This window comes from Plasmodium gonderi, assembly GCF_002157705.1.
Source record: "Plasmodium gonderi DNA, contig: Chr06, whole genome shotgun sequence".
Taxonomy (NCBI): Eukaryota; Apicomplexa; class Aconoidasida; order Haemosporida; family Plasmodiidae; genus Plasmodium; species Plasmodium gonderi.
In genome coordinates, this window is record NW_021628931.1 from 910938 (window position 1) to 931904 (window position 20967).

The 20967-nt window shown below is 30.6% G+C and overlaps 6 protein-coding genes across 6 annotated transcripts; 3 read left to right on the forward strand and 3 right to left on the reverse strand.

Annotated features, from left to right (window-relative positions):
* Nucleotides 1-911: 911 nt before the first annotated feature.
* On the forward strand, nucleotides 912-3725 carry PGO_061830 (aspartyl protease; the record flags this gene model as incomplete). Its single annotated transcript, XM_028686826.1, has 9 exons — nucleotides 912-1016; nucleotides 1300-1612; nucleotides 1777-1838; nucleotides 1990-2028; nucleotides 2187-2248; nucleotides 2406-2485; nucleotides 2675-2738; nucleotides 2894-2931; nucleotides 3127-3725. 9 exons carry the CDS (start codon nucleotides 912-914, stop codon nucleotides 3723-3725), a joined length of 1362 nt encoding a protein of 453 aa, XP_028542627.1.
* A 1696-nt stretch (nucleotides 3726-5421) lies between these two features.
* PGO_061840 (ubiquitin-conjugating enzyme) lies at nucleotides 5422-6832 on the reverse strand (the record flags this gene model as incomplete). Its single annotated transcript, XM_028686827.1, has 5 exons — nucleotides 5422-5570; nucleotides 5861-5989; nucleotides 6209-6376; nucleotides 6569-6648; nucleotides 6783-6832. The coding sequence occupies 5 exons, from the start codon at nucleotides 6830-6832 to the stop codon at nucleotides 5422-5424; spliced, it is 576 nt and encodes a 191-aa protein (XP_028542628.1).
* A 4810-nt stretch (nucleotides 6833-11642) lies between these two features.
* On the reverse strand, nucleotides 11643-13616 carry PGO_061850 (vesicle transport-related protein; the record flags this gene model as incomplete). Its single annotated transcript, XM_028686828.1, has 1 exon — nucleotides 11643-13616. One exon carries the CDS (start codon nucleotides 13614-13616, stop codon nucleotides 11643-11645), a length of 1974 nt encoding a protein of 657 aa, XP_028542629.1.
* Nucleotides 13617-14969: 1353 nt separating this feature from the next.
* PGO_061860 (hypothetical protein) lies at nucleotides 14970-16045 on the reverse strand (the record flags this gene model as incomplete). The annotated part of the gene is made up of 5 exons (XM_028686829.1): nucleotides 14970-15066; nucleotides 15187-15251; nucleotides 15527-15562; nucleotides 15689-15723; nucleotides 15856-16045. 5 exons carry the CDS (start codon nucleotides 16043-16045, stop codon nucleotides 14970-14972), a joined length of 423 nt encoding a protein of 140 aa, XP_028542630.1.
* A 598-nt stretch (nucleotides 16046-16643) lies between these two features.
* Nucleotides 16644-17285, forward strand: PGO_061870 (50S ribosomal protein L27; the record flags this gene model as incomplete). The annotated part of the gene is made up of 1 exon (XM_028686830.1): nucleotides 16644-17285. The coding sequence occupies one exon, from the start codon at nucleotides 16644-16646 to the stop codon at nucleotides 17283-17285; it is 642 nt and encodes a 213-aa protein (XP_028542631.1).
* A 1493-nt stretch (nucleotides 17286-18778) lies between these two features.
* On the forward strand, nucleotides 18779-20521 carry PGO_061880 (thioredoxin-like associated protein 2; the record flags this gene model as incomplete). The annotated part of the gene is made up of 1 exon (XM_028686831.1): nucleotides 18779-20521. One exon carries the CDS (start codon nucleotides 18779-18781, stop codon nucleotides 20519-20521), a length of 1743 nt encoding a protein of 580 aa, XP_028542632.1.
* Nucleotides 20522-20967: the final 446 nt, after the last annotated feature.

The following is a 20967-nucleotide window of genomic DNA, read 5'->3' on the forward strand; positions in this document are numbered from 1 at the left end:
TCAATTTTTATCCATTTTCATTACTATTTTATTTTATTATACTTTTTACGACATTCCTTTTAACAGTATTTTTTTTTTTTTTTAACGATATTTTTTTTTAACAAGTTTTTTTTTTCTCTCCTTTTTTATAAAACATGAATATTATATGCAAAAGGATAACGTTGTAGAGTCTGCAAATAGCTGATTGAGATAGAAGGGGGAAATAGATGATGAGTTAATTTTTTTTCTTAAGCATTTTTTCCATTTTTCATTTCGCTACTCCCCAACCCAGCATTTATATATCTACCCATCTAAATGAGGACTCCTTTTTTCCTGTTCAGTTGGTTACAACACTTAATTTTGAAAGTATAATTATTTGTCTTATATGAGAAATAAAAAAAAACCCAGACTTGCATATCAACTACATATATGATAAAAAGTAATTTCATAAAGTTTTTTTTCGAGTTTATTTATGCAAACTTAATTTTACGTTGATCTTCACGGTAATTTTGTGTGTTCCCTATTTTTTACATTTAATGTTCAGGGAAAAAATGCACATTTTTTGAAGTGTAAAGACATTAAAAATTATTCAACGCAAATAAAATGTGCAAAATTGAAATACAGTCGTGGCAAGAGGTGGTGGAAAATGCTTGATAAACGTGTGAGGTACCATCGATAGTCAAAAGGGTATGCAAAAAATAGTTTCAAATGATGCATAAAATGTAATAAACGTTTTTTCATTTTTTTATTTTTTTTTATTGGTGTATAAATGCGAAATATTTGAAATTGTCATTTTTGTATTTGTCCTGTATACTGACACATCTTTAGCCCATTTCGCTTGTTCGCTGTGTGGGTATTACACATATGTGTATATATATATATATATATATATATATATTTTATTCTCTCGAATTTGTAATCTACTTCATAAAATGACAAATTTTGTTGCATTAATTAGCCTCTTGTGCCTTTTGTACACGTGGTTAAGCACATGTTCATTGCCTCTATTAAAAAATGGAGATGGTATTGGATTCTACGTCTCGTCACAAGTAGTAGACAAGGTGTAGAATTCCTCTCTACATTATGCAAATAAATATATTACCTCTCCTTGTGATCTTCTCATGTATTACTACGTCGCTCCACCAACACTATCCCACACACTAACGCACTCACACATTAACACTCATATATTAATACTCACACACACTAACACTATCACACACTAACACTATCACACACTAACACTATCACACACTAACACTATCACACACTAACACTATCACACACTAACACTATCACATACAAACACATAATACACAGGCCGTGCACCCCGTTCAACAGAGAAACCCAATTTTAATCAAATTGAACAAACAAGAGATTTTGTCTAAAAAAATATCAACATACTATGGTCAAATAAAAGTGGGAGAAGATTCCGAAAATGTAATAAATGTCTTATTTGATACAGGTTCTACAGAATTTTGGATCCCGTTCGAAAATTGTAAAGGTACTAATTTTACTACTTCTCACAATAAATACAAACGAACCAAATCTTTTAAAAATAAATTCAACAAAAAGGGTCTTCCAACATTGCTGGAGGTTAATTATCTGAGTGGGAAAATTACCGCATTTGATGGTAAGAAAATAATGTTACTCTCATAACGATGTTCTGTTGATTCTAATTTCGTAATGTTCTATCCATTATTACGACATAAAATGTATATATATATATATATATATATATATATATGCATTTTTTTTTTTTTTTTTATGCCTTATTCTGCTATCCCAACTATTTAGGTTATGACACAGTAAATCTAGGAAGGAACCTGATTGTTCCAAATACAAATATTGCCTTCGCTGTATGTGGGGGGGAAAAAAAAAAAAAAATGTTGCTTCTACGTTATCTATTCATCATAATTATCTACTAAGCACTTGAACAATGATCATATATTATGAAGAAAAAAATAAATTTGCTATAGAAAAACTTTTTTGCATCCATGAATTTCACAGACAAATATAGAAATACCCGTTTTACAAGAATTTAAGTGGGTAACATTACATGGAAAAGGGAAACCAACTTTTTCATACATGCATACGTACATACATAGGCAATCCTAGAAAATTTGCACATTTATCATCGCCACGTTGCACTTATTTAATTGTTTCTTTTACTATTTCTTGTTTTCTCACTTGATTGTGCCAATCAGGATGGCATTTTAGGTCTTGGATTTGAGAATGCGGATTCGAGACAGCGTGGAATGAAGACATTGTTAGTTATATTTTTTTTTAAATTTAGGGAGTGAGGATTACGAGTATGGATGGCGTAGAGTTCATTGCACGAGAAAAAGAGCGAATGTATGATATCTTACGAATAACTGATTATGTGAATATATAAATGAAAAGCCATCTACTTAACACATTTCCAGTTTGGACCATTTGAAAGATGAAAATATTTTAACACATATGGGTTATAAAAATCAGTTTGGTTATTACCTATCCGATCAAGGTATGATCTACTATCTTATTTCCTGAACCATTGTGTGCATATTTGTGTTGTTGAGCTATTAATTAACTCGATAAGTGGATGTGATTCCCCATTCTTTATGGAGTTAAATCACGTGGCCCCTTCATGTCACGTCTATTATTATTGGTGTGTGGAATAACTTCTTATCAATTGATACCCACTTTTTTTCAGGGGGATTTGTCACCTTTGGAGGTGTGGATAACCGGCTAAAGAGATCACTGGATGAAGAAATCATGTAATGGATGTCTATTTAAATTATTTCCTCTTTTCTAGTTTGGAAATTGTTGTGTAGGAGCGCATTCAGCACTTGAGGTACTTGTTTTTTTGCTTTTTTTTTTTTTTTTTTTTTTTTTTTTAATTTGTTTTTCTCATTTTTTTTGACCGATTTAGATGGAGCCCCGTTTCAACCGAGATGGGTTTTTGGACAAGTGAGAATAAGCAAAAGCATGATGGAAAAACTCTTGAATGAATTTTTTTCTCAGTCCCATAACAAGTGTCCATACGTAAAAGGGATAGACATGAATATCTATACATGGGCATATGGATATATAGATTCACATTTATTTATAACTGCTTTATAACGATGATTGGTTTATTACGATCCTTTTCCTTATCACTTCTAGTTGACATTATTGGAATCAGGAAAGAACATATGCCATACCCTAGTACAGAGAGAGACTATGAAAAAGATATCGTAGTAAAGTACGAAGGTTTTCATGATGGAGGGAAAAAGTCCATTGTTGATACAGGGACATTTCTAATATATGCCCCGAAAAAAACTATGCAAAATTATTTAAGCGATTTGGTGATAAATTCATGTGAAGACAAAGATAAACTCCCTCATATAATATTTCAAATAAAATCGAAAGAAATGGAAAGAGTAAAAGGTTTGGCCATAATAGAATTGGTATTATCACCAAATGATTACGTTATTGAATATGTAGACGAAAAAAACTGGACAAGAGAATGTATCATAGGCATTCAATCAGATGAACAAAATGACGAAAGTCATATTGATGGATGGACATTAGGACAAATATTTATCAAATCTTATTATACCATTTTTGATAAAGATAATTTGCAAATAGGTTTTGTCAGAAGTAAGCAAGAGGAAAAAAAAAGTACTAAAATGAATGATCATTTGAAAAGGTCTTTTCTCACGTTAAGGTCAAAAAAAGGAAATAATAAGAATAGAAGGGATTCTTACAACGGACCTCTATGAGAACAAGGAGGTATGTTCAATATTTGGGGGGAGGGATGGAGGAGAGAGCTCAGATAATGTAGTTTTTTACCCTTGAACTGGTGGAATTTCCTAAACGCGTAATCATGTTTCGATTTGCAAATTATGTGAAAACAGAAATATGAACATTAATCTATACAAAACAGAAGTATATGTTCTCTTGCCATGCTTGTGAATGAGAAATTTTCTTCATAAAAATGTCTTCTTATTGTATATATATATACAGGTATTTTTTTTTTTTTTTTTTTTCATATTTTAGCAACGAAAAGAGTAAAGGAGGTGTGTATGTGCACGGATAACTGCCATTATAGAATGCTAAAGTCTTTTTGTTTTGCTTTTTCTCCTCTTCTTCGTCTTACTCTCCTCAACAATATCCTGTAACTATTTTACAAATATTTCATAAAAAATAAAAAAGCAGTGTAATGATTTGTCATTTTTTTGAAAAAAAAAAAAAAAAATGCACTAAAAAAATTCTATCACATAGACATTTTACACACGTAACCCCACATGTGTATATCTATTCGCTCCTGCATTCATATGTTTGCAACAACAAGAAATATAAAAAGGGAAGCACTATTGTTAATTTTCTAAGTTTACCATTAGCAAAACAGTATCAATAGAAAAAGTTTGAAAAAAAAAATTTTTTAATTCACGGAAAAGTTCATGCTGTATATACATAGGATTAAAACGTACGTGTATGCTTAAATGTGTACCTGTCAACATACACGAGCATTTCTATGTAATCACAAATATATTGCATCAATGTGTAAATAAAAAATTATGCAAAGGCTACTAAAGTTAAATTTATTGTACAGTGCATTATTTATATATAAAGTCTAAATATCTTAACAATGGAATATATTATTTAAAAAAAAAAAAAAAAAAAAAAAAAAAAAAAGGGAAAATAATTTTTTTTTTCTTTTTTCATTGTAATATTATCCTCACCATCCCCAATCCAAAGACACACGCACCCTTTATGTTCTCATAAACAGGAGTTTACAAATAAAAAAATTTTCATACTTGTGAATTATGAACGCATTCAGGATTTATAAAATTGGCAGCTAGATCAAAGGGGATTATTGGGGTAGGGGAGTGGAGAAAGAGTAGGTGTATAGTATAGGGGGATTGGGGGGAAATGCATTGGGGTTAATAAAAATAAATTTAATGCTATTTATAATTGATTATAAATGTATAAAAAATTTCCTCCTTATATAATTCCACATTTCTTTCTGCATTCATCAAAATGGGATAAACATGGGTGAATGTGAGTGTGTGGGGGGTTGTACATATGTATATAGACATATGACAGGTGGTGGATAGTGATGATGGCTGTGCATGCACACATGTAAAGCAAACGAAGTATAGTATCTGTGCATATGAGTATACCTACATATATGCATCTACACATAGTATGTACAATATGCACACAGTTGTATCAGATGTTCCTGCCTTCCCCTCTTTCTTTGAAAGGTTTATATTTTACAAATAAAGTATACACACACAAAAAAAAAAAAAAAAAAAAAAAAAGGAAGAAAAAAAAGGAAGAAAAAAAAGGAAGAAAAAAAAAGGAAGAAAAAAAAAGGAAGAAAAAAAAGGAAGAAAAAAAAAGAAATGCAGAAATTGAAATAAAAAAGTTATAAAGTAATAAGAGCAAATATATATATATATACATGCTCCATCATAAGTTATCCAAGTCAATGTCTTGATCTTCTTGGTCGACATATGAAAGTTCACTGATCGGTGATACATTTCCATTCATATTAGACGAATTTTTTTCTTTCTTTTGTCTTTCCCATAGATCTTTGCTTGCGTACAACTTGACATATTCTTTGAAATGAAAAAAAAGTGGAAGGTTCATGTGGAGAGTTATAAATTGCCACACCTAAATTGGATCCTCTCAAATAACTACTACTCTCAAATGCAAATTTTTTGAATTCGCAAAAAAAAAAATTGTCTTCTCGTTTCCAACTGCTGGTGGATTTTTGCGATTAAATATAATTCTATTTCTTTTTATTTAAATAAAGGGGTGTGTCAAATCATTGTCATTTGGACAAACTGGGCACTTTTAACATATAGTATGAAACAAAGTAAACCTTAAAATATGCATAATGACATACCTTTCACTTTCTCTTCGTATATGTTTTTGTCTTTCATAAGCAGAGATGCTGCGTCACTATTCAGGGGGTCGGACGGATTTGGATATGTCAGCAGCTGTGGTAGGAAAACTTCGAAAACGTTCACAAGACCTGGGGGCACGTGCAGAGGTAATGATAATAATAGTAGTGGTAGTGATGATGGTGGATTCATGTATAAGTTCTTAGTCCTATCAAGCACAAATAATTTGATGAATGGGGTGTTGTAAGTATGCTAACGTATGCACACGCCAATTTCGTCTCGTCTATGTGTTTTATTTCCTTTCTTCATTTATTCATTCATTCCTTTCTTTTTTTTTTTTTTTTTTTTACTGTATAATGGAGTCCATGTTTGGTTAATCACATCAAGGCACACGGATCCTGAAGCTTCGTCCACATTTGGATGTAGGAGTTTGTTGATAAACCCAATCGAGGGGGAGGCAAACGGATAATCATCGGGTAATGTCACATGTACTTTCCATATCCCTCCTTCGTAGGCAGCTAATTTGGAAAAAAATGATATCGATATTTTTCATATAATATGCTAATAAAAACGAATATAGATTCTGCCATATGTTGACTAGGTTGGTTCGACATGAACTTACACACAGATATGTATGTGTGTATACATACACAAAAGAATGCATATATGCGATGCAGCGTTGCGAACAATTTCATATTATCATTCCTTACTTCCATTCGGCCCATGGAACATCACATCGAAGTCCTGTGTACTTCCATTGTTCAGCTCCAAGTCGTACCCAGCCATAATACTAGGATGAAAAAGAAAACAAAAAGAAGAACATCAGATGAATCGTTATAGCAATGCACACCTAAATATAAACATATGTATATACAAATTTTCACACACATATGTAGGCACTATATTATCCTTTTTGCAACTTACAGCTTGGTGAAATCACATTGCTTTCTTGTCAGAGATGCTTGTTGATTCATTGTGTACTTTTGTATGTTATTTTTATTTTATTTTTTTTTTTTCCAAGTTTCCCTTTTCAATTGTTCCTTTTCCCTTCTGATGTCTTTATCCTTGCCACAATGTGGACTTAAGATATGTAGAGTAAGCACTTGTAACTAGGTAGGTCTTCCTATTTATGCTATTCTGCATAAATATTTAATGTTTAAAAAATGCTATTAATTAGATGTTTCTATTTTTCCTATCAGTGTTTTTTGTGTTTCCTTGGGTTGAAATAATGAAATTACACCCTTTATCAATGATAATGGAAATATTCCTTTTTTTTTTTTTTTTTTTTCCTTTTTTCCTCTCAGTTATTAACCTATATTTATCTGATTTGAAATCTTCAAAAGGGGAAAAGTCAAAATTATCAGAGGACTACAAAAAGGTGTGAAAAAAAGCGTCATTAAGGAGATATTATGTTGGGAGTGAGTAGGCAATATTATGTAGGAATTTAAATGATGCTGCTACACTATCATTTTGTGATTATGTGGGAATGGTGCATAAGCATGCGTGTATTGATTTATATACATATGTATTACAGCGCGTGTATACATATATGTGTGCATGCTGCGTGTTAAAAAATCACATGTACCACTTTTTTATGATTAACTACAGTGAAATAATATTGACAATATTAAATTACTTTCCTATTTCTCACCTTTTTTGTGTCACCTTTTTTGTGCCACCTTTTTTGTGTTACCTTTTTTGTGTCACCTTTTTTGTGTCACCTTTTTTGTGTTACCTTTTTTGTGTTACCTTTTTTGTGTAGCTTTTTTTTTTTTTTTTTTTTTGGTTCTTTTTATGTACATATATTAGTTCTTCAAATGTACCTTTTTTTTTTTTTTTTTTTTTTTTTTTTTTTTTTCTTTTTTTTTTTTTTTTTTTTTTTTTTTTTTTTTTTTTTTTTTTTTTTTTTTTTTTTTTTTTTTTTTTTTTTTTTTTTGGTTCTTTTTATGTACATATATTAGTTCTTCAAATGTTCCTTTTTTTTTTTTTTTCTTTTTGGTTCTATTTATGTGCCTCTTTTATTGGTTCCTTTATGAGCCTTTTATGGCTCTCCCCTATATACCTCCCTTTTCCACTTGACCTGACTGATTGTTCTTTTTTTATTATTGTTGTACTCTTTTAGAGAAAATTTGCTACAGGCGTGAAAAAGCTTAATTGAGAAACTCAGGTGTCATGACACTGGTTGCGCTTGTGCACAAAAAAAAAAAAAGGAAAAAAAAAGAAATAAGAAATAACTAACTAAATAAAATTATTTATTCAATGTTTTCATTCAACTAATGTGGAAACAAACATATGTGACTATTTCCATAGGTATGCTTGATAACTGAAGAGGGAGTAGAAACCGATATGGACGGATGGGGCTATGTTTCAAGTATTGTCTTTTAATAAAGGCTTTATATATAGGTTGAAAAGAAAATGGGTTTGCATGCATTAGGGTATATTAGCATAGCTTCATATGGGCTTCTTTTCTCATGTTTAATTGTTCTGAAGTTTTGAGAAACTGATCTCAAGGTCTCTTATATATGTTGTACTGACAGTGTTCCAATTGGACCTTTTCGATGTACCACCTTTTTCCTTTGTAAAATCTGGTAAAGTTGTGTATGCGACGTTATGTGGAGAGGCATAGAAGAACAAAAAAAATAAACTAAAATAAAAATAAATAAAATAAATAAGGTAAAAATAAGTAAGGTAAAAATAAATAAAGTAAAAATAAATGAATAAATAAATAACAGGCTAAGCAAATATATACATTTCTTATGCCATCTGAACAACTTCTATAGGCGTACTTTTTCTCCTCTTAAATTGAGCAAAAGGGGGATATGAAGTTGTGCCAAATTAGTTAAACATTGTTATAAGGACAACTTGGCAAACTTTCCAACTGATCACATTTGCATGAGATAGTATATTCATATACGATATAAATGCACATAATGTTTTTCATGCATGTAATATTATATACATGCGTAATGCATAGATATGCAAACTACATGTGTACTTAACGCATACATTTTATGCATGCCCCCTCAAAAAAAAAAAAAGAAAAAAAAAATTGAGCAAAATAAAAGCAAAGCAGTAAATATAAAGAAACATATATTATTTAAATGTACTTCACAAATAAATAAAAATACAGCTTTTTTTACAAAAATTATTTTAAACTAAGAACTCTGAGTTTACATAAGTATTAAAGTCTTGAGTGAGGGTTAATGAGAGCATGGGGTAATATTACAGCTTCAAATTGTCGATATGGAAATGCAATTTGGACATACAGTGTGTGCATATGAAAGTGTATGCACGTGTGTACACACGATATGTATACACATATGTATATATTCGTTTCAATGTATGTATTAATATGTGCACATATGTAATCGTCGTATGTATATAGTAATGGTTAAGGAAGAAAAAAAAAAAAAAAAAAAAAAAGCCCTAAAGTAGGCGTGCCCCTCCCAATGAGCTATTTTATTAAATATTTTTTCCAAAAAAAAAAAAAAAAAAAAAATCCACAGAGTAATACAAATGAAAAGTAATCTTTTACGAAATATTCATGTGTAAAATTGCTGATGGTGGATTTATATAAGCTCTTCGTGAGAGATATGGTATTTGTATGACACATATATACAAGGAAATATGCGATGTCCACATTCGACTTTGAAAAAAATAATTAGAACTTTCGAGAAGGATTAACCACAGTAGACAATGCATTATTCAAAAAAGAAGAAAATAAAATAAAATTTAAGCAGGTGCACTGATAAGCTCTATGTGATGAACATGCAATGGGCAGACACACATAATTTGAAGTAAAAATGCTACATAAAAAAAAAAAAAAAATATCGTGGACTCATTAAGCTACATTTAGTAGCACAATCATATACATTAATTACGAGGTGATATTATATGTCCCAATTCGTATATTTTTGTGCGAAATTTATATGTATTTATGTACATATGTTTACGCGAACATTTGCACAAGTCTTTTTTTTTTTTTTTTTTTTTTTGACAAATAAAAAAAGAGCTCATAGCACAGAGCATTTCTCGCAGCTTGAAAATAAAAATTATTTAATTTGACAAAAGTGGAATGCGAGTTATCAATGTAACCACGCAAGAATCATGTGATTCACCCAATCTGTAACATTGGCGCAATAAACAATTTGGACAGGGATGCACTAAAAAATGCTCGCTTACACGAAAATGGATCAGAGCTATCATACATGTAATATATATAAGACTAAACCATCACAAATATCATTCGTGCTTTGTCTGTAATCAGTTCACTGATCCATACTCCTCCTTTTCAATGGTATCGATGTGTGAGAATTAAAACGTTGGCATATTTGGTATGTAAAAAAAGTAAATAATAAAATAGATAAGTGATAAAATAGGTAAGTGAAAAAATAGATAAGTTATAAAACAGGTAAGTGATAAATTAGATAAATGATAAAATAGGTAAGTGAAAAAATAGATAAGTTATAAAACAGGTAAGTGATAAATTAGATAAATGATAAAATAGGTAAGTGATAAAATAAAATAAGTGAAATAAAATGTAAAAAATTAAGTGTAGTGCAGTGAAATTAAAATAATGCTTTTTCCTATTCATTCACACATTTTAATTGGGCTTTCATGTATATAATTATCCCCATTTCAAAGGGTAAGCATTTCTTTCATATAATTTTTGCAACTCACGTTATTACGATTTCAAAAAAAAGAAAAAGAAAACATTTAGCACTGTTCTTTTAAAGGTTTCTGTTCTTGAAGTTTTAATAGGCAATCCTGGTTAATTTTTTTTTTTTTTCCCCATTGGTATTAATAGTGGATACACACAAAGTTAATAGAATCCCCACCCCATAAAAAAAAAAAAAAAAAAAAAAAGACGAAGAAGAAGAAGAAAAATGAACAGATAATAGCCCGAACAAAGGTAAAAATATTATATATTAAACTACATTTTCTTTATACCCATTGTAAAAATGTATAACAAAAAAAAACTAAAATAAAAATACAAAGTGTGAACCAGCATGTGTGAATCACAAAATATTATGATGAACCTTCGATTTGGAGGAGAAATTAACACCAGCGTGTTTTTCACAAGGGTGTCTTCTTTTAATTATTCTATTCTGTTTTTATAATTACCAACTGGATTGGATATGAAGATATGTTAAGTGCTTAATTCCATGGTTATCCTTTCTACTGTATATTTCCCACTTCTATCGATTCCAACCAGTTGGTATGTTTCCCTTTTTTTTTTTTTTTTTTTTTTTTTTTTTTTTTTTTTTTTGACTGATAAAAATGGACGAATATCCAAACAAGGAAGAAACAATTGGTAATAAATTGATAATCCATTTTGTCTTCATTTTAGAAAATAGACTAAGGTATGCTATCCTATATGTACGATTATTAAGACAAGATGGACCATATTTTGATTTATTTTGTTTTGATCCTTTTTGACTAGCATATGATAAGAGAAATGAAAGGGGTAACATTTCGCGATAGGCCTCAAAGTATCAAATGATGACATGTCAAACTAAACGTTACCATGATTAGCATATTCTTTCGATGTGGACAATCATTTTTATGGTGTGAATAAAAAGCACTTGTTTATGGGAGTGTAAACCATAATCATCACTATTATCCTACATCCCTAAGTAGACCCAAAAAAAAGAAAAAAAAAAAAAAAAAAAATTGTTCAATGGGAGGCAATAATCATAACAAAAAAGATAATAGTCAGATATATTATGCGAGGTTTGAAGCGACCTCACATGTGTATAGAATATCCCAATTCACAATAGAACTTCACGTCGAGAAGGAACGACCTATATCGTTGAGTTCCTGAACAAAATTCTCTGGACGAACAAAGTCAGTAGTGCCATATATAATTTTTTTGTTCATTCTTTCCTCCAAATCTTTCAAAGCAGAAACTTCAATATAGTTCCCACCTCCTATGACAAAAATGATATAATCTTTTACATGCTCCTGCCTAATGTAACTTTTTTCTGTAAAGTTATTAGTATGGTTATTACTATTGATACTGTTATTATCGCTGGGTGGAAATTTGGGGTCAATATATACAAACTGGTCATTCAAAGAGGAAGGTTTGTTTTCGATCAATGTTTCAACAAGCTTGGTTATTTTAATCTCTCTTCTTTTAGGCAATAAATTTTTAGCACCCTGTAATATATTTATACCCTTATCGATAAAAATGTTGCTGTATGTATTTAATTGGTCTTTAAATGTTGTTGTCGTAGCGCTGTTCGAAGGCGTTAATGGATTATTCACATGGATATGTATGTTCATTGTTTTGAATTTTTCTAGCTGATTTATAAAATAAAGAGATGATATATCTATGTTCATATTTTTTAACTCCTGCATAAATGTATCCATTGTTTGTTTGTTCATATTTTTTTTGGCTAAATATAAACATAAAAATGCTCTATATTTATCCATGAGATTTCCTTTTGATGAGCTCAGAATATTCTTCATATGTTGTATACATATTTTTTCATTACAACTTTCAAAATCGAATTCGTTTTCGTAAAACTTATCTAATTCTCTCTCCTTTATTTCTTTTATCAGTTCTGTCAGTATGTTTGTGTGCATATCCAAAAGTCTCTTATGTTCTGTCATTTCGGGTAATATGTTCATGGCTGACATAAGTCCTCCAGTGATGTTATCTCCACTGGGATTATTATTTCCCCCTATAACACCATTCGCACCTTTCTCGTTTTTATTCAAATTTTTCATCTTCTCGTTGTACTCATTTAGGCACTCACTGATGTTATTTGCAACTTCAGGGAATGGCTTATTGCAATTGGTTAAGAAGAACGAATCGTTATTATCAATATCGTAGTATTTGACATTCGAATGTTGTGTTCCATTTACTTTACTTGAACTATTTAAGCTACTTTCTACAGTCTGATGCATATTTATCTTGTTAAGCTTTATATCGAAGACGTCATGGATTAGGGCCTGATAGGTCCATGCATGCTGCACCATGACACTCAAATCAACTTCCCTGTCTGCCAAAATTAACACGGGTCTCTGCACCGTTTTGGAATTAAAAACATAGTTATTAGTAGACCTTAAATTTATTAGTTCGTAAATTTTTTTATGTAACTTTTCAGCAATAGTTTTTGATGGATTAGAAGAATTTGAAGAAACTCTAATGATAGGAATAATCCCTAAGGTAACTAAAAATGAAATAAGACCTTCGGTTATTCTGTCCATAGCATCTTGGATTATTTTATCGCTAGTTGCATGTAAAATACTAAAGCAGTTGGGAATGTTTAAAGAAAACGTATTACTTGATAAACTAACAAATTTTATATATCTATCCGTAATTTTAGAAACATAAGAAGCTATATTATTTTTTACACATTCATTTGCAAAATATGTTAAATTTTCTTCGCACACATACGATAAAAAATTGATATAATAACTTCCATACATGTTGCTTGCCATATCTTTTACAACTTTATCAATATTTTCTTTATTATTATCAATTAGGTATACTGCATTCACTTCTGGAATGGTACTTCTCTGCCTATGTAAATTCAAATTTAATGTAACTCCATGATGCCTTAAATTTCCAACCTTAAGTAATGGAGCCAATATATTCTGACCTTCCGTATCATATATTAGTATTTTCCATATTTTGTCATGAGAATAGTACAAGATATTGCCACTGCTGTTCAGATTATCATTGTACTCGTTCAAATTTAACATATTGATAGCGCTGTTTTTTTGTTGTTCTTGAATATTCAGAGTCATTTTGTCTCGTCTGGGTACAGGTACTACAAGTCGTGTTTTGGGGGGAGGAAGGGGGGGGGGGGGGGATGAACAATTTTTCCCGTTTGTAGGAGGACCTTACTTCTCCTGCATTTGAGACAGTCCCTACTCTCTATGCCATAAGATGTGGTTGTGTACGTCGCACAGGTGCCGTAAAATGAAACCTGCACACGTTGGAGTTGACAAAGATAGTGGCATGTGAACCTGAAGAAGTTTGAGCTTCATACTTAGGACCATGCAGTGGTATGGAAGTTTGAAGGAACCCTTAAGATAAAATAGTAAATACGCGAAGAAGTTAGTACATAAAGAGACCCACTGAAGAATTGATTAAATGTCCAGCAGACGAGTAACCACGTAAGCATAAACTTGCATCCTTCTTAACCAATCCCTTTTCACGATACGCCAGTTTCAAAATTTATACAATTTGGAAAGTTGGTTTATCTGGGTTTGGAGATACATTATTGTTGATTTCTGCTTTTTTTTTTTTTTTTTTTTTTTTTTCTTAAATTATTTCCAATTATTAAGCCTTCGTTTTGCTTTACATAAAGGGGGTAGTAACTCCCCTATTTATAATAACTCCTAATTCTGTTATTGTTATTTATTTATTTTATTTTTTTTTTTTTTTATATTTCTTATTTTACTATTCCTTTCGTTTTATGCTACCTTTCAAGCTTGCAAAATTGTGCGAACAATTTGCAAGTGGATTGCAAACTATTTCGCCCTTTTTTCAGGTTTGCCCAATGTTTTAGGTTTTCATACTATTCTAATTTGCACAAGAGCTCCTTTTTTTTTTTTTTTTTTTTTTTTTTTACACCTTTCCTATGGGTTTTATTTTTATGAGCCCATATTTTGTGATTTTGCCGGTTCTCTTTTTCGTGCCTTTTAGTTAAGATGGATTTTTTTATTTGTCCCACCAATTTTCGTTTCTCCTCGGTTACAATTTTTTGATTATGTTGCAATATTTCTTATACTTAATCGTACTTGCATATATAATTTTTTTTTTTTTTTTTTTATAATTTTTTATGGGTTTTAAAGCATGCGCATGAAAAAAACAAGTTCATATACGTTTAGCAGCGTGTGTGGATCCAGCACATAAACATATGCATGAAGATGGATAAACATGAATGAGAAAAAATAAATATAAGTGAACTCACATAAATATACATACACGTAAATATATATAAAAGCTTAACTTACTCACAAATAGAGAATATAGGGGATTTCCCACCCATGGAGCCCTAAATCATGTATTGCAGGCACATGAGAACATTTGTGTGCCTTATGAGTACTAGACATTACCCCTTCTTTGCAAAGAAGAATGTATCTCTAGATAACCTACAGTTCGTCTTTTTTTTCGACACCTTTTGTGTAGTCCTTCAGGGTGATTTCATAATACATCTTTCCAATGCCACCTACAGGGATACCAACTCGTCTACAGTAGTAGAAAAGGGTATATGCACGATGTAAGAGCGTATGTATATTCTCTATATGAAACTAAATTGTAATGTACGCACTGACTTCTTTTTAAGGAAAAGGTGTAATCTTGCTATACCGTAACTCTCCAACGCACATTCCGCGTAAACCCTCATTTAAGGGAGAAATGTTGTGCTCGCCGACCTTTCAAGAGTTGTTTTGTATGATTCGACAAATGAACATAAATATTGAAAAAAATAAAATAAAAAACAAACTCACAAAAGAACGAACGAACGGAAGGGCGAATGAACAGACGGGCGAATGAACAAACGGATGAGTGAACAGACGGATGAATGAAGGAGCGAAATATTATTAAATGATGTGCATCGATAAATATAAAGACACTCAAGTAAGCATCCAATTCAGTAGAAGAAATATAGGATTTAAACTTTTGCATAAATACATTCATATTAACTTACTATAAATGTCTGCTGGGCATAACCAAATTGATAATCCTGCGAAAGTTGAAACAAGTGAAATAGTTGCATGAGCAGGTTTTAGCAACGACACAAAAGTGAACGTTTTTGCGTGTTTATACTGCACATGCAAATGGTTAAAGTGTGCACTTTTATATGTACTACCGATAGTATGTGAGGCATTATATTAACCCCTGGGGCTAGGTATAACCGTTTCCATCACAGTAATAAGATAAAAAAAAAAAAAAAAAAAAAAAAGGAAAAAAAAAAGGGAGTATAGGAATAATCGAATGAAGAAGTTAACAAATCCGATGATCAACGAGGGTGCTTACAGAATGTTCTCATTTCTATTTCGGCTGTATCCCGAATTTCTAAACCACACCTCAATTTAGACCCTTTCAAGATACGAATGCTGAATTTGTTTTTTATTTCGTATTCATCCAGATCTATGTGCAATTCATCATCCGATTTTGCGACAGACAAAATGTAGAAAACGAAAAAACAAAAGAATAAAAGCTTCATCTTTTCTTGTGTAATATATATACGCCTGTATGTGCACACAAGTGTGGTAGGGTAAACAGAAGTACACATATGCACATGTATATTCTTAGTTGTGCACAGTCTACATACGTAATGTTATTATTTTATTATTTTTTTTTTTTTAGGACCATGCTACATGAAATTTTATGTTTTAGATTAAAGCATGTTTTATAAATATTGAATGTGCTCTTGACATTTGCTTCAGTGTGATATGTCAGATTTTATCTCTGTACAGCATAAAGTATTTTTTTTTTTTTTTTGCATAAGTATATATATGTATATATGTGCGTACATATATATAGTTCACGTTTTTAGCACACCACAGTGGCTATTTTTTTTTTTTTTTTCTTGAATGGAAAAGCAAACATGCTTTCCATGTATCCACAGGCATCAGCATAAGTATATATAATTTTACGTATACCCATTTGCACCTTTGCTTGTTCATAATTTTTTGAGGCAAACGTGCATCAGTATCACACACATTTATTATTTTATTTTTTTTTTTTTTGATTATACAAATTGGCTTATAAAATAGAAAATCATGCCTCCCCGCCAAATTTTTATACAACTTTTTTCATAAATGAGAATTATTGTTTTCTTCATTTTTTTTTCCCTAATCAAATGTGTTATATGTGGTAAAAAAATCCCAAACGTTGCAAATAATTCAGGAATATATTTAAGACACCGAAGAAGCAAGAACATGATTAGAATAGCACAGAAAAGTTATATGTGTATGAATGATATAAATTTATCGAGAAAAGGAAACAATAATGTGATAACATGTAGTAGTTTTAGGAATAATATTATTATGAATAAAAATTACCTCAAAGAATGCTTTATTAGGAATTATGAAAAAAAAGTGCGTATACTAAATTTCAGATATTTCAATAAATTATGGGCGAAAAAAAAAGGAGTGGGGAGTACAAAAAATGGAAGAGATAGTAACCCCAAAAATTTAGGGGTAAAAGTATTAGGAAATAATTTTGCTCATGCTGGTAACATTATAGTTAGGCAAAGAGGAAGAACCTTTAAACCTGGTTATGGGGTCAAGCAAGGAAGAGATTTTACACTAGTTGCTACTAAACCAGGGAAGGTCCATTTTTTTAACCGTGTTGTAAGTATTATAGATGTTAGTAACCCGAAGCCAATGACATATAAGGATGTTTACCAAGAAGACCCAACTATCTTAACTTTGTCAAGGGTGTGGACTTCACCTAAGTGAGAAAACCTTTTAGACATTACAAAGAAGATCACAAAGAAGTAGAAATAGAGTTCACAAAAGTCCAAAACATCCTGATCCATTAATATCAACACATTTTTATATACATGGAGAAGTACATATATGTATTTTATTCGACCTTTAAAAATTTTTTTTTTTTTTGTGAATAGATCAAAATTCGAATTTACCTTTGCACTTTTTGTAAAGCAAAAACGCACACAAATGTTTTTTACATCGATACAATCGAGTCCTTTTTGTGACTTATTTGTAATCAAGACAGTGTATTTTTTTAAACATTTTTTAAAACATAAATTGTGCCTTGTCTTATTAAGGAATTCATTTGTTGCTTTAAAAATGTACATGTGTTGGAATTATTTCTTTATGCAGAAAGGAGAGTGAAGGAAAACTTTAGGATACCTAACGAATTGATTAAAAGTGTCGCATTTTCTATTTGGCAACATGAGGTGTACACATTTCGAAAAATATAAACAACTCGTAATTTATTTTGTGTACAAAGTAGCTTGTTTTAAAAAAATGTGAACAATATGAATAATTTTAATTTTTTTTTTTTTTTTTTTGGGGGTGTGTGTGTATGCAGAATGACTTGTTTGTTTTAAAATGTATAGACAGTTTATAACTGATTTTTTCATACAAGTTGTGAAATTATCAATTTAAAGAAGAACGCATAATAAAGTGGCATAATTGCATTCTCTATAGTATGGAAACAAATACACTCATACTGTTTGAAGAACACGGTTAGTGTTACCTACATGAGTTAGAGAAAAAATCTGTGCTTACTATATTGTGGCTATTCATTCGTTTAAAATTGGCAAAAAAAAAAAAAAAAAAAAAAAAAAAAAAAAAAAAAAAAAAAGCTAGCTACTTTGCAGCTGGATAAATATAATAGGACATTGGGCCGTATATATACTTATGTAACTGCATGCGATTGAAAATATGTATCATTACAAAGATTGTATAAGAATTATTTTATTTTATTTTTTTTTTTTTATCAACAACGAGTTTTTGTCTATTTTTGAATAATTAAAAATATAGTTTTATCAAAAAAAAAAAAAAAAAAAAAAACAACAACAACAACAACAACAATAATAATAATAATAATAATAATAATAAGCTTTACATAGACATAATTCTCTTGCTGTATCCTTCGAGTGTGCAAGTTTCTTCATTTTATCACTTTGTAAAAGTTTGACCAATTTGGCAGCAATAAGGTGGGAAAATATATATATATCATTTTGTAGGAGTAGAATTCTTAATCGTGTGTATGTGAATATATTATCAAACAATTTACTGCGATACAAGGGCGAAACATCCGGTCGAGGTGACAACCACAATTCTTTCACAAACAGGAAACAAATTGAACTGATTCATTTTTTCCTTCCTCCAAAAAAAAGAAGAAAAAGAAATAGTAGCAACAAGGAAAAGAGACAAAATAGCAGCAAAGCAGGAACAACACCAAAGCAACAATAGCCACAATAATGTATAGGAACCACAGGACAAATCATGAATACGCTAGTCCCATGGTGATTAACGTAAACAGTAAACAAGTGAACCTTCCACCCATAAATTACAATAGATACACATCGAGGAATATGAATGTAAGTCCAATTTACAGTCAAAGTAATTTAAAATCAGGCGAACACTTGAAAAACCATGTGCAATATTACCTAAATGGAAATGATCCTGAAAGGACTCCTCTGAAATATAACACTTCGCAGAATATACCGTGGAGAACAGATGAAAGGCAGAAAACGATAAGTGTGTTTAACTTAACCAAACAGAGAGATCAAAAACAGACGGAGATTAACTCGATGCATGCAAAGCAGGAAGAAGTAAAGAAAATTGTAAGAAATTATGAAAATTCTATTCGAGTACCGACTAACTACAGTTCCAGCAATAGCACTAGGACAAAAGCATTTGACATACGCGCGATTGAATTTGCTAGGGAAGCACCTCCATTAAAAATGGATAAAAACAGAATTCATTTTCCTCAAGTAGAAAATAATCCAGTACCTATTCGTATTCAAAGAGAAACCAGCAATAATATAGATATATTAAACAAGGGAGAAGAATACAAAAATATGCACCATATGATAAGTAAAAGTAACAACTATGTGATGACACGAAAGAAAGAAAATATGACCGTGCCAAGTCAGATGAAAAAAAATGATTCTATGATAAGTAGTACATTTGGAAATTGTACATTATCGGAAAATATTAAAAATAAAAGTAAAATTTGGGGATCTACAGAATTCCAGCGGAATGATGACGAGAAGTTTAATAAAGGAGAAGCTCATAAGAATATAGAAAAAGTAATAGAACAAAAGGGAGAGAAGAAAAGTAACAAAACTGATGAAGAAATAAAAAACGATAAACTGAGAAATTTCACAAAGAAGAACAATGACTACAAGGCAGGTAAGGATAACATGAAGAAGGGGAAACTGTTTAGAGATGAAAAAAAAATATATTTGTCTTCACCTCATAATAATAAAAATGTGCAAAAAAATCAATTTCATAAAAAGCTAGTAACATATAAAAGCAACAGAGAAACCTTGCCTTGCAACCTTTCAATCGATTTAAAAAATGATTCATTAAACTTAAGCAAAGGGTTAAGGATTTTTCAACATATGATAGTTGTTGATAAAAACAGTGTACTAAAAATATGGAATGGATATGAATGGAAAAAAGTAGAAAATTATTTTCAATTTGTAATTAAAGCTAGATATGACAATGAGGGGCATATATGGTGCATTAACCATTCATATGAAATACTTAAAAGAATGAAAAATAAATTTAAAAACTTTGGAAATTTAGCTAATGAGGAAATTATGGATATAAGTTTTGATAAAAAAAATGTATTATGGTGTGTTAATCGTAAAGGAGAATTGCTCAAGTGGAATAGAACAAAATGGAATAAAATAAAATACACCGGGTTTCATAAATTAATAAGTTTAGCCTTTGATAGGACAGGGGATTTATGGGCAATCAATACAAAGAGGAATCTAGCAATATGGTGTGAAAAAGACAATTGTTGGAATGAAAAAATTGTAAAAGATGATTTAAAACTTTGTTCCTTAGATTTTGATAATAATGGACATATCTGGGTTATTTCAACTTCAGGGGCATTGTTAACCTATTCTCGTGGGAACTGGATGAACTTTGGGTATGTCTCTTTAGATCAGTTGATTTCTGTAGGGTTCAAGAAAATATGCAAGCAGTAATATAATATCATCACGGGGAAAGATGAATATCCAAGGGAAAAAGCAGTAGCCATGTCTATGCGTTGATGAAGTGTACTCTGTGAAAGGCGCGAATAATTAGGTTTTTTTTTTTTTTTCCTTCCCCCCCTCCCCCCCTTAAAAGTAGGAAAATTGGACAAATGGTTCATAATTTCCTCTTTTTATTATTTTTTTTATTGTCATGCATATGAAACGCATGAAGGCCTATCTGGGACTACTACTTCATTCCAGTTTTCATAAATATTCCACTGTATTGTATACGCCCTTTAACATTATAACCGTATGTGCATGTGACTGTGTTCTTTGTTATATGTATATAATTTTCCCCTGGAATTTACACAATTTACAGTTAAGATACATAATGAAAACTTGATTCTAATAATTAAATAAGTTTGTCTCTGTCGGCCAGTGGTAAAATGAAAAAAAAA